General features: G+C 35.8%; 1 protein-coding gene across 1 annotated transcript in view; it reads left to right on the top strand.

Annotated features, from left to right (window-relative positions):
• Positions 1 to 12,085, top strand: part of ADGB (androglobin) — a 107,449-nt gene that overhangs the window by 31,440 nt on the left and 63,924 nt on the right. The window contains exons 9-12 of the mRNA XM_071580896.1: positions 3,810 to 3,904; positions 6,240 to 6,414; positions 7,122 to 7,212; positions 10,717 to 10,858. Coding sequence (XP_071436997.1) covers positions 3,810 to 3,904; positions 6,240 to 6,414; positions 7,122 to 7,212; positions 10,717 to 10,858 — 503 coding nt within the window. The remainder of the gene's footprint in view (positions 1 to 3,809; positions 3,905 to 6,239; positions 6,415 to 7,121; positions 7,213 to 10,716; positions 10,859 to 12,085) is intronic.

The following is a 12,085-nucleotide window of genomic DNA, read 5'->3' as shown; positions in this document are numbered from 1 at the left end:
CAGTAGAACCATTGTTGTGCATAAAATAACATCTGAAACTAGGTCTTGGTTCAGTGTCAGACTCCAGAGGCAGTAGTTGTAAAAAGCTCCTGAATTGTTCTTGGGAATTTTGTAACAGTAACTTAATGCAGTAACATGTTTTTTTCCTTGGAATTGACTTGAGAAGTATTTCATTTCCCAGCATGATAGAAGTGTTTATTTCCCTGCTGCAAGCTTTCGCTCTCCCTGTTGGGTGGGAGGACTTCAAGGGAATTTTTCTTCTTTGTGATAAATATGAACTACTTCTAAAAAGATATTTAACTACTCATGATATTGTTTATATTTTACTTTTAAAATGAAAAACCTTCTGTATTCATTGCATTGTATATTCTTTACCTTATTCAGTTTCATACACATTGACATACCATTTACTTCTAAGTACGGAAACTTCTTTTGATTTTGAGTGTGTTATAATGTTGTGATGGGTTGGCACTGGCAGCTAAGCCCCAACACAGCCACCTGCTCACTCCCTATAGTGGGATGGGAGAGACAATTAGGACTGAACCTCTTGCCGACTCCCAGTGTACTCACTGGGGTAGTGGAGTGAGAAACAGAAGATTTATCACTATGTGAGCTCTGCTTAGCCATAGCTGACATATTGGTGTGTTGTCAATAGTGTTTTGATGGCAGATCTAGAACAGAGCACCATGTGGGCTGTTCTGATGAAAGTTAGCTCAGTCCCAGCCAGATCCAAAGCAGACACACAGTTCTGATTCACTTGCACACCCAGACCAATGCCTGCTGCACCCCACAAATGCAGTATGAGTTGCAGGATCCTTGAAGTATTGAACTTGTTTCTCTATTCATTCGTGTGGATCCAGCAGAAGAACAAGCCCTTCATATGATCAGTCAGGATTCTTCCTGAGAGCAAACAGCTCTTTGGTTTATCAGTCAGGCACTCGTTCGGAAGTTTGCACAGACTATTCCTGTGTGCCTCCTACTGACCCGTTTTAGCGCACAGTCTGCACTTTTCCACTCATCAGCTTTTTCTTTTCAGTGACTAACCTTTCATACTTAGGGAGTCCCCTTGTTTCATAAACAGTTTTTATGATTATATGATGTGATATGCGCTTAGTCCCCTTGTTCCTATAAACAGTCACCACTTTGCTTTCTATTTAGGTTTCTAAACTATTGACTTTCCTAATAGTTTCTGATCTGCTGGAAAGGGAATATTATTCTACTTGAGAGGGCAATATCTAGGCATCTGGGAATTTGTTCTACAAACCAACTATGTAGTGCCTTGATACCAGTTTTGTAATTAGAGATACTAGTATTTTCTATGTCACAGAAGTGTTGAGACATTATTATTATTGTGCTTAAAAATTTTTGAAATCATAAAGGTAGATCTGTAATGTTAATCATTAGAGTCAGTGAGATACATATCACATAAGTGTAAAGTTCTTATAATTTTTCTTTTACCTATTCAGAAGAGTTTTCTCTTACAAGAGGGGTTGAAGCCTAATATTCTCTTTTGGTTTTTTTCAAATGCGTATTATCATTTTGCAATATTTATGTCAATTCTGGAGAGCACATTGGTTGTTTTTCTGAAGACTAAAAATATACCTTGCAATAGGCAAAAGTAATCCATAACTAATACAACAGCAGAAGTCAACAGGATTCATATTTTTTTAACAAAGCACCACAGAATTCTTATATTCATGCTGATGGATATAAATAATAGGCTTTGCTTAATCTACCTGTTTTGTTGTACTGTATATTATAACAGTTTGCATCTAATAATACAATTTTTTTCAAGGCTATCAGTCTTCACTAGTTTCCCTAGATTCACACTTATCAGCAGTACACAAATAGTTTGCACACATCCTTTGCAATTTTTGTGTGGCAAAAAAGGATCAAATAATATGTAATTTTTTTAGCTACTGACATAATGTACAAAATATTTCTAGTATTGTAATAGTATTATAAAAGTGGACACGATGTGCCTGGTTAATAATTTGCATCCTCTAATAATTTGTTCATTGCTGGTTATTGTCTGCTCTCCATCTGGACTGAGTATGACAGCTTTAGATTTCACCTGGTATTTGATTAAATACTTTTATTTGGGAAATGCTTCTCATAAACAATGAGAACGGTATGCCTTGTGGCACATACTGTTCTGTAATGTGTAGCATCATAGCTGCTATTGCTGTGTTTGTAACAGATCAGATATGTCAGTAGGGAGTGAAATTGAAGCTAAATTATAGTCTTGCTTTTGACTAATTTGAAACTTATAACTAACACAAGAGCTCTCCCCTCGCCCCTCTCCCCTCGCCCCCTTCCCCCTCCCCTTTCCCCTCTCCCCTCTCCCGTTTATCCCTTCCCAAACCTTTGCTTTCTTTTCTTTATATGCAGATAGCTGTGTTTTATTTCATTTCACAGAAGATACCTATTCTTAGAGCAACTTCCAGTTGAATAGTTACTAAACATAGGAAGCAATTATCCTATATTCGAGGTGAAGCTGAAGGGAACAATGACAGACCCAAATCATTTTACTGGAGTGTTAAATGAGGATAGGCTCATAGAATTGTTCAGTTTGGAAAAGACCTGTAAGATCCCTGAGTGCAGCTGTTAACTTGTACTGCCAAACCCACCAGTAAACCATGTCCCATAGTGACCATCTACACACCTTTTAAATACACCTTCAAGGAGAGTGGCTAAACCCAATGATTAACAGCACCTTCTGTGAAGAAAATTTTTTTCTAAAAACAAATTCTTATGAAAAACAGGTGTCACAATGTGTATACTGAAACCCTGTCTTCACCTGTTTGCTTAGATGACTAAGGAAAAATATAGAGAGATTAATATCCTTATTTTTTTTGGTTTTGGTTTTGTGTTTTTTTTAATTGTCTTTCTGCTCAAACCAGAGATGTATATTTCAGGTATTATATGTTGTAAACTTTTAATTTCACTTGAGCGTAAATAAACTGACCTCCAGGCAACCTTGGCTTCTCTTCATCATTCAGTTATTCATGATGGCTTCTTTCACAGGGGGCATGAGATGATTGTGTGGTTGCCCAGTGCAACAGATTTCTAGGGGTAACAAAATAAATGTGCCTCTCCTTGTATGCCTTGCCTATAGCAGAATTACAGGAAAACAAGCTTCTGTAAGGCGTGTGGGATAAGGGTATGGGGTCACTCCCTTGCACTTTCTAAACCAGCCATCATTATCACCATATTTTCATGTCCTTGACAGAAGCAAGAGCAGGAGCCCTGGTTTACAGGCACTCTGTTTCTCAAACTACTAACCTCAATCTTCATATCCATTGGCAGGAGTGGCCAGAGCTCTGGCTTTGGATCCTTTTATTGGCAAGGTCAAATTTTGCCTTCACTGATGAGAAGCCTTTAAAAAATACTGACCAATCAGGATGTTTTTACTTGCTCTACCCAGATGACGTGTATTGTTGTTTTTGTGCTAGTATCTGCTGGTTTTAAAATTCAAAGAAAAACAAAAGACCAGCATTGAAAGCTACCTCTGACCTGTATTTCTAAGTTGTATTTTCTGTTGTTCATTTATATAAAATAAATAAAATATGCAAAGGTTGTTGATGATTTAAATAAATAAGGATTAAAATGAGGTGTTTTTCACATACATAGCTTCTTTTCCTTTCCCAGTACTTTACAATGAGACCTCTTCTTTTGAATGAAGTGAGAGAGTCAGAAAAAGAAAAAAAATTAAGGCAGAGAAAACAGAATAACATAGGGTGAGCTACAAGTACTTTTATTTACTGTTTATCTTATTCTAAAGCATTTTAATGTTTTTTGTGTAGAAGAATCTCCTGTGCCAACCCATCCAGAAATGGTCGTGTATGCTGGCTGTATACCACTGCATTTGTTTGAAGAAGATATTTTTTCATTAAAGCAAATGGTAAGATTATGTGTTCTTAGAACAGGAAAGCGTTGCTTATTTTATTATGAGAGTATTTCATTTTGTGTCAACTATGTTGTAACAAAAAGAATACAGTTAGCACAGTGAAACAGTCGCTAGGTGATGACTGTCAGTTAAATTTATATTTTGGTACTTCTGTATTCTAAATATGCGTTTTTCTGCCAAAGTCTGCTCATTTTTTCCTGTTTTCCTCCACTTTGCTCTGAATCCCAGAAGCTGAAATCTCCTAGGAGGGACTAGATTTGGACTAGTAAATGCAACATGATGAGTTACTTCTGAATGGAAAGTCTTAATTATTTCAAGGGATACTTATAAAACATGAATTTTAACTTTATTTTTTAAGACTCCAAAAGTAATGACTTCTGTGATGTACATTTTCCAATATGATGATTGTTGTTTATAAGAAATATCATGTTTTCATCTATTTCTATCATTACCGTTGTAGCTGGTGAAAGCAGCTGGAGAAAGCACAACACTTCATGCAGCTGGAGTAAAAACAACACTTAAATTTCTACTCAGTCACTCACACTCCTCAGAAGGCTATTTATAATGCCAGAGCAGGCTTTCTTGAGTTGATTATTAATTAGGTTTCTTTTGTTTTTGACATTTAAATTGTATTTATCATAATTAGATCATTAAAATTTGAGCTGCCATGTCAGGAAATTAGTAGGCTTCACAGAATAAGAAATTTCCAGAAATGGTTTGCAAGTGTTATGCTTTACTGCTCTTAATTCTTGAACTACTTTCTTTTAAAAAATTGTGCTATGTTTTATGCTATTTCAAAATTAGATTTTTATCTGTGATTTTATTTTAACTTGAGGTCTCAGTCAATACTACCTCTTTGCTAAAAATAAGTAAAACTAGTCATCAAAAAGCAAAGTGGAAACGGTGACATAGGGTTATATCTTTCCTGCCACCTAACACCTTGAGTATCATTTTGACTACAGTCTGTTGGGATATAGAGATTACTGAAAAAGGGGCATGGCAGACCAAATAGCATGAGGCAGATGCATCTATATATCTAAACCAGTATTTTAATAAGGACTGATAAAAATGGAAGTTGTCAGAAATTAAATATAGAAGTGTAGTGGATTTCTTAGGGATAACAAAAAGGCCATTTCCAACCTTTATTTGATGGTTGAGACATACTACACTGATAGAAATAGAGTTTGGAAGAGTGGATTCAGAGTTGCTCCCTGAATTTGGAGAAAATTTTATCATTGACTGCAGCTGTGCCGGAATATCCCTCCAGAATTTTTGCAGTACCCCTTTTAACTTTGCTTTCTAATGTGGGTGTCCTTGGATTGTTGTGTTTGAATTTGTCTTAAATTGCTCAAACAAAATGAAAAAAAAAACCCAATAATTGAGTCATACAAGTCTGTCATGTACTCAGGAGCTAAGAAGTTCTCTTTTATAGCACCTAACTGGTCTTCTTCAAAATCCTTTCTAATCTTGGATATTTTAACTGGCATTTTTAGTTTAATTCATTCCCTACTCTTCAAATAACTCTTCTGACAATCACAACTGCATTCTCCTCTCCAGAGTTTATAAATACAGAACATGAGGAACATTTGACAATGAGTAGAAGCAGAGACTTGCTGATGAACATGTTAAAGAAATAAGTTACTGGTGATTTATTTTGTGTGTAAAAGAAAGTGTGTTTTTAAAATAAAAAGTATGTACAAATCTTGTAACAGAACTTTCAGTTGTTACGAATCTTAAATACTGGACCATTATTATTTTAATAGTAAGAGCACCACTCCATGTCCACATTTAGAACTGCTCCTAGGTCTGTTACTAAGGGCTTTGGTATGCAGGTCAACTGGATTGTCCTTAATGTGTTTTATAAATGAGCCAACAGATAAAAAGCTTAACTTTAATGATATGTTGGTTCAAAAAAATACTACATTATGGAATTTTCACAAGTTATCAAAAAGGACCACTTGATTTTAGAATTCTGCCACTTTATAAATTCAGCATCAACTTTTTCTCTCAGATAAAGTATTCTTTAAATGTTTATTTAAAGAAAAATGTTGTCCCTGTTGCTTTTGTACATATTCATTCTCTTCACTTGTATGTTTTCTATAGCAACTAAAAAATCCATTATGAAAAGTAAAATATGTGTAAGCACTTCTAAGTATACTTCTTCTACTGAATATCAAATTCTAATTAGAATGTTTTTGGATAGTCTGATCATTTCATTTGTTTTTCAGGGTGTTGAATGCTTCTGTGTGCATACTGTTCTTTTTATTTAGGCAGATATGATGAAAAAGAAGATCTGACCCCAGGCAGATTATCTTTCCATGTTTCATAGGCTGATTCTTCAGAGAAGATGAGACAATATGGCCTTTCTCATATACACAGCCATCCTGTCCTCATCACCAGGACTAGGTCCTGTCCTCTGGTAGCACCACCGCAACCACCACCAGTTCCTTGTTGGAAGCTTATCCGTCCGAAAAAGAAAACTGTGGTGACATCTGAACCCCAAGGTTTGTCTAATAAAGCCTCCAAAATAAATTTGTAATTGAAATTACATTTTATTATTTAAGTTTATGATTATTATTTAGGTTTTGCCAATTTTGTATTATTTCTTCTTAAAAATATTTCTTAAATGCTTTGATAAGGGTCTTAATTTATGTCAAAAAAAGTCTAATGGAGAAAATGAAGAGGGAGTGTTATCAAAGCAACACAGAAGCTCTCTGATGCAGAGCCACAAAGGGTTCTGAACACCTTTAAAAAATTTAAAGTACATGAAGCCCTGCTGCATCAACTCACAGTTTTAGAGTAATTTTTTTTGCTAGGGTTTGTCTATACTGCGTAATGGAATTAAATGCATGATATGTGGTGAAAGTGTTACAGGCATGCTAGTAAGAAACAGAGGAAATTAGCAAAGGGGAAAACTTCCATAGTTGTTCTGAGCTACCCTGGATGACTTTATATATAGGTTAGGCACATGTTTTAATACCTTGCAGGCTAAGGATCAGAGTGTTAAGCATTTATTTTTTTCACGGTCTGTCACCTAGAGCCACACTTGGTTCTTTTGTTCTACTCAAGTGAAAAATTATCATCCTCATCCTCCTCATCCTCATCATTATTTCATAGTTAATAATATATAATAATAGATGATAATGTTATATAAAAAGAATTTATATAATATTTCTTGTTAATATATATTTAACAAGTTGCTTTTTTCCAGAGCCTGAGCTAAAAAAACCTGAAGAACATATTGAGATTGCTAGCCTATTTTTGAATTACAAATTGAATGTTATCAGAATACCAACAGACATGTAAGTATTTAATGTAGTTTTTGCATTATCTTTGTATTGTTAGTCCATTTCACTGTGAAAGTTCAGTGGCTGATCTTAACTTGTGTCACAGCTCTAAACTGCTCAGATCATGTCTGAAGCACGTCAGGACAGAGCACTCTATTGCTGTCATGTGATTAATCAGCTATCAGTGAATTGTACATTTAGGATCAATATCAGCAGTAAAGCAGATGAATTAGTATACTAGATGCTTACAAAATGTTAATAAACTCCTACAAACTTCTGAATACCTTTCTGTAGCTAATCCCAAGAATTTTCTAATTCGGCACACACAGGGCGTATATATGCAATTATGTGCACCCTCCTGGCATGAGGGTTACAAGCACACCTTCTGTTTTGGGAGGCCTCCTTTTGGAGATGCAAATTGGAGAGCTCTAAGCTTTAACAGCTGCTCCCTTCAATCTGCTAAGACACAGACTGGTGAGAAAAATGCAGGAGGTGGACATGCACACCTAATGGGTGGGTCTGCACTTGTACAGTCAGTCCCCTAGGTAGATGCACACTTCTCAGGGCTTCTGATATTGAAGGACAGGGAGCACTGTCAGGCAAAGGCACTTTGCCAGATTCTCTGCTTAGTGAGCCTGAAGATGTAGGCCAGTCTGTACTTTCATGGTACCCCATGTTTGTCATGGAACAGTTAATGTTTATAAAAGAGACTGTTCTCTATGCATTATAGTTGTTACAAGAAGCCTGACAGTGCAGGTGAGAAATTCATGCTCAAAACACAACTTTGTATAAATGCCTCATGTTAAAGACTGTTTTGAAGTCCTATAAACCCTTGAAAATGAGAGTCCTTATAAAGGGTGTCTTAAAGAATTTTCAGAAATCTGTGTATATATGGCTTCTAATCAATTTTCAGTATTCAACATAATACTTGCTCCCTGACAAGAAAAGAAAGATTACCATTATGTGTATCAGGGCCCTTTTTTTTTCTTTATCTATGACCCACTACATAATACATTTCTGTCAGGCTTCAGCTTACAATGTGAACATTCAGTAGACAAGTTCTAGAATTATTAATCCCATCTCTTTTATTCTGACTGAGCTCCTGTCATGAAGCATTGAATGAGTGAATAGAGTGACATCAGACTGGCGACCTGTCACTAGTGAGGTTCAGAGGGCTCTGTCTTGGGCCCTGTTCTCACATAAAACTGGGAGGAGCTGTTGTCTCTCTCAGTGGCAGAGAGGCCCTGCAGAGAGACCTTGACAGGTTAGAGAACTGGCTAATCGCCAACCATATGGAGTTCAACAACGGAAAGTGCTGGATTCTGCTCCTGGGAAGGGGCAACCTTGGCTGTTCATATAGACTGGGGAATGAGGTGCTGGAAAGCAGTGCCATGAAAAGGGACCTGGGGGTCCTGGTCGATGGCAAGTTGAATATGAGTCAGCAGTGCCCTGGCAGCCAGGAGGGCCAACCATGTCCTGGGGGTCATCAGGCAAAGCATTGCCAGCCAGTCAAGGAAGGGTATTGTCCTGCTCTGCTCTGCACTGGGGTGGCCTAAGCTTGAATATTGTGTGCAGTTATGGGCACCACAATATATAAAAGATATTAAGCTCTTGGAGAGAGTCCAAAGGAGGGCAACAAAAAATGGCGAAGGGCCTTGAGTGGAAGCCGTATGAGGAGCAGCTGAGGTCACATGTTCTGTTCAGCCTGGAGAAGAGGAGACTGAAGGGAGACCTCATTGCAGTTACAATTTCCTTGTGAGGGGAAGAGGAAGGGCAGGCACTGATCTCTTCTCTGAAGTGACCTGTGACAGGACCAAGGGAATGGCCTGAAGTTGTGTCAGGAGAGGTTTAGGTTGGATATTAGAAGGAGGTTCTTCACCCACACAGTAGTTGAGTGCTGGACCTATGGCAGTGGTCACAGCACCAAGCCTGACAGTGTTGAAGAAGAGTTTGGATGATACTCACAGGTACACCTATGCAGGGCTCAGTGTTGGACTCAAGGATCCTTGTGGTTCCCTTCCAACTTAGCAATTCTGTGATTTTGGATCATATACAAAGTGCGCACCGAAATGTTTATGTCATTTTGGAGGATATTTATTTTCTTGAGGCTGAGTCCAAAAAGAGGTTGTAAATTTTTGGAGGTGTGTTTATTTTTTAGGGTTAAGTACATCTCTAAATAAACTCACTAAATTTTATACATCACAGGTTCTGCATTTTGATCACCATAATTGGGTGGAATGATAATGAACTAGTTAGATTTTAAATTTTTTTTTGAACAGCAGCATTTGCCCATGAAAGAAGTGAACTTGGAACATTTTGGGAACATAATTGTTTTGCTGATGTAGTTGCCTTTTATTAGTTAGAAATACTTAAATTATGTACTGTTTGTTTTCAAAGAGTAGGACTAAAAATACATAATAATACTCTAAGCAATATCCATTCATAAGCTATCAGTAGATTGAGAGATTAATAATTAACATATTGAAGTATTTATATGTTAACATATTTTATATTGTTTTTTCATATTTGATAAATTCCTTCATGGTCAAATTACCCCATTTTGTGAAGGACAATTTATTTAATGTGCTAAGTTTCCATGACAATCAGCTACTGTAATCTTTTGTGATTTAATTAACAGGTAGTAGCTAAAATATATATAGCAGGTATTAGCATGTCATTAAAGTAATATAGCTGTATAAACAAGATAAGGGACTTAAATACACAATTGGGACTGAAAGTTTTTAATCTCTTCCTTTTATTCTAACATAGTATTTTTAAACACTTCAAGGCAAGATAATTGTGACTGTTGGTGCAAAAGATCTTGATATTTCATTATCTCAGTCCTTAAGGGGGCTAGATAACACATGCTCAGATTTCAATTTTCTTTTTATTTTTGTAATGTCACAGTTACACATTTAAGTCTAATTTGCATGTGTGCCGCATGGTTTTGGTCTTATTCTCTTAGTTCACTTTACAAGCAAGGAGTTATTTCTATTTCCATCAGTTTTTAATTTCACCTTCAGTGAAGTCAGCAACAGACCTTTCTTTTACTATAACCAGAATAGGCCTGCACAGGTTTCCTTGGTTATCATGTGTCTCAGCTGTCTGGTGGCTATGGAGACACATTTTGAGGTAGTATTGTGACACAAAGTATTTGTTGGGTTTTTTCTTTTTTTTTTTTTTTTTTGGCTATACTCCAAGTAGTAGTGTTTTCTTGTCTAGGGGCCATAGTAATTTATTCACTTCTGTCATTATCATCTTGTTTTTCCTGAACTGACTCATCTTTTGCTTTTTTCAGGATTAGTTAAGAGGTCTTTCCAGTGTAGATATGTGTGTAGTGCCCAAGCCAAGGACAAGGAATGTATAAATATATAGATTCTGTGTAGCCCTGTGAAGCTCTCAAAATAAATGAGTCCCAAATTATTTTGACAAAATTCTGTTAAGACTAGAAGTTATGAAAACTTTAGTTTGAAAGAAAATATATGGATTAAAGTGTCTGAGTTTTCTTTTATTATTTAGCCACTTTCCAAAGTCTACCATCACAAAAGGATTTCATTCTGTATCCTGTCTCGCCTCTATTACTGAAAGTGATGAAAATGGAAGTGACAGTAATCTGGATATGAATCAAAATGAGAAACACTCAAATGCCATTTGTTCTCAGGTAATAATATTCCTATTTTTTTTAATTTGACCTGGTTTTATATTCTAAAGAATAGTAAAAGAAAAAATAGAAAATACTTAATACAAAAATACAGGTTGGTAAAAATATTTCAGTAAGCTTTTTTTCTTTGTTATTTAAGTAACTTCCTTACCCTTTCCACTTTAGAGTTACATTGATGTGTATTGGATGCTAAATATTTCTTAATTCTTTTTGCTTTAATATTTTATTTTTTTATGATTTATTTTTCAGATTCTGAAAGTTCTGTAGCTAACACTATCAAATATTTTGATTTTGCTCTTTAAAATCCTTTTGATGGGAGTATCTTAAAAATTAGTCAGGAGTCTTTTTAAATAAATGTTAGTTTATGGATAAATGTCATGATTAGCTTATTTCAGCTACAGTGAGAGATATACCTAGGCATATGACTAGAAAAATGTAAACTTTATAAACACATGCCTTAAAATGGCATCCTTACTTGAAACTTAATGGAAACATTTCTGGCTGGATCTAGAAAAAGGCTTCAATGCTGCTAAATTTCAGAAGCTCCTGCTTTCTAAAGGAATCCTTGGCCATGATTTAGAGCCTCAGACTTCCTGAGCAACAATTTGAGAGAATGACATTCCTCCACAGAGGTTCACTAGATGCCACAGTGACCACAAGTTTGCTCAAACTACCCAGGCAAACGCTAGTTACTAGGTAGAAGTCTCCACTGTAATTTTCCAAGATAGATAAGATGAAACTTACCTTATTTCAGTAAAACATGGCTAGGATGACTTTGGGAAGTTGTAATTACTGTGATTTTTTTGTTGTTTCTGGTTTTGTTTTTAAATTGGAATGTGCATGTGCTACCAAATTGTGCTTTTAGGTAAAGCTGTAACAAAACATTCCTTCTAATATTCGAATCTTATATGCTTAACTGAGAAAAGATTTTACTTTCAGAGTCTCTGGACAATACTCTATTTCATGAAAATTATTTCATATGGGGAAATAATTTGCAACACAAAGAAACAGAGACTTAAATATTCAAACAAACAAACAGAGTTCCACTGAAGTTATTTTATTTGCTCAACACCTAAAAATCAATGTGGCATTACCAGAATTTCTCCAATTTCATACTTACTGCAGCAAACACTGCTCAGAAGAACATTTGATAGTTTCTCTTTTTGACTTTAAGAAAACTCAAGGAAAAAGCAGTCTAGCCAACATATAAGTGCTTTAAGTGATGTT

Source organism: Pithys albifrons, chromosome 2, assembly GCF_047495875.1.
Source record: "Pithys albifrons albifrons isolate INPA30051 chromosome 2, PitAlb_v1, whole genome shotgun sequence".
NCBI lineage: Eukaryota > Metazoa > Chordata > Aves > Passeriformes > Thamnophilidae > Pithys > Pithys albifrons.
This window is presented reverse-complemented; position numbering and strand designations above follow the sequence as displayed.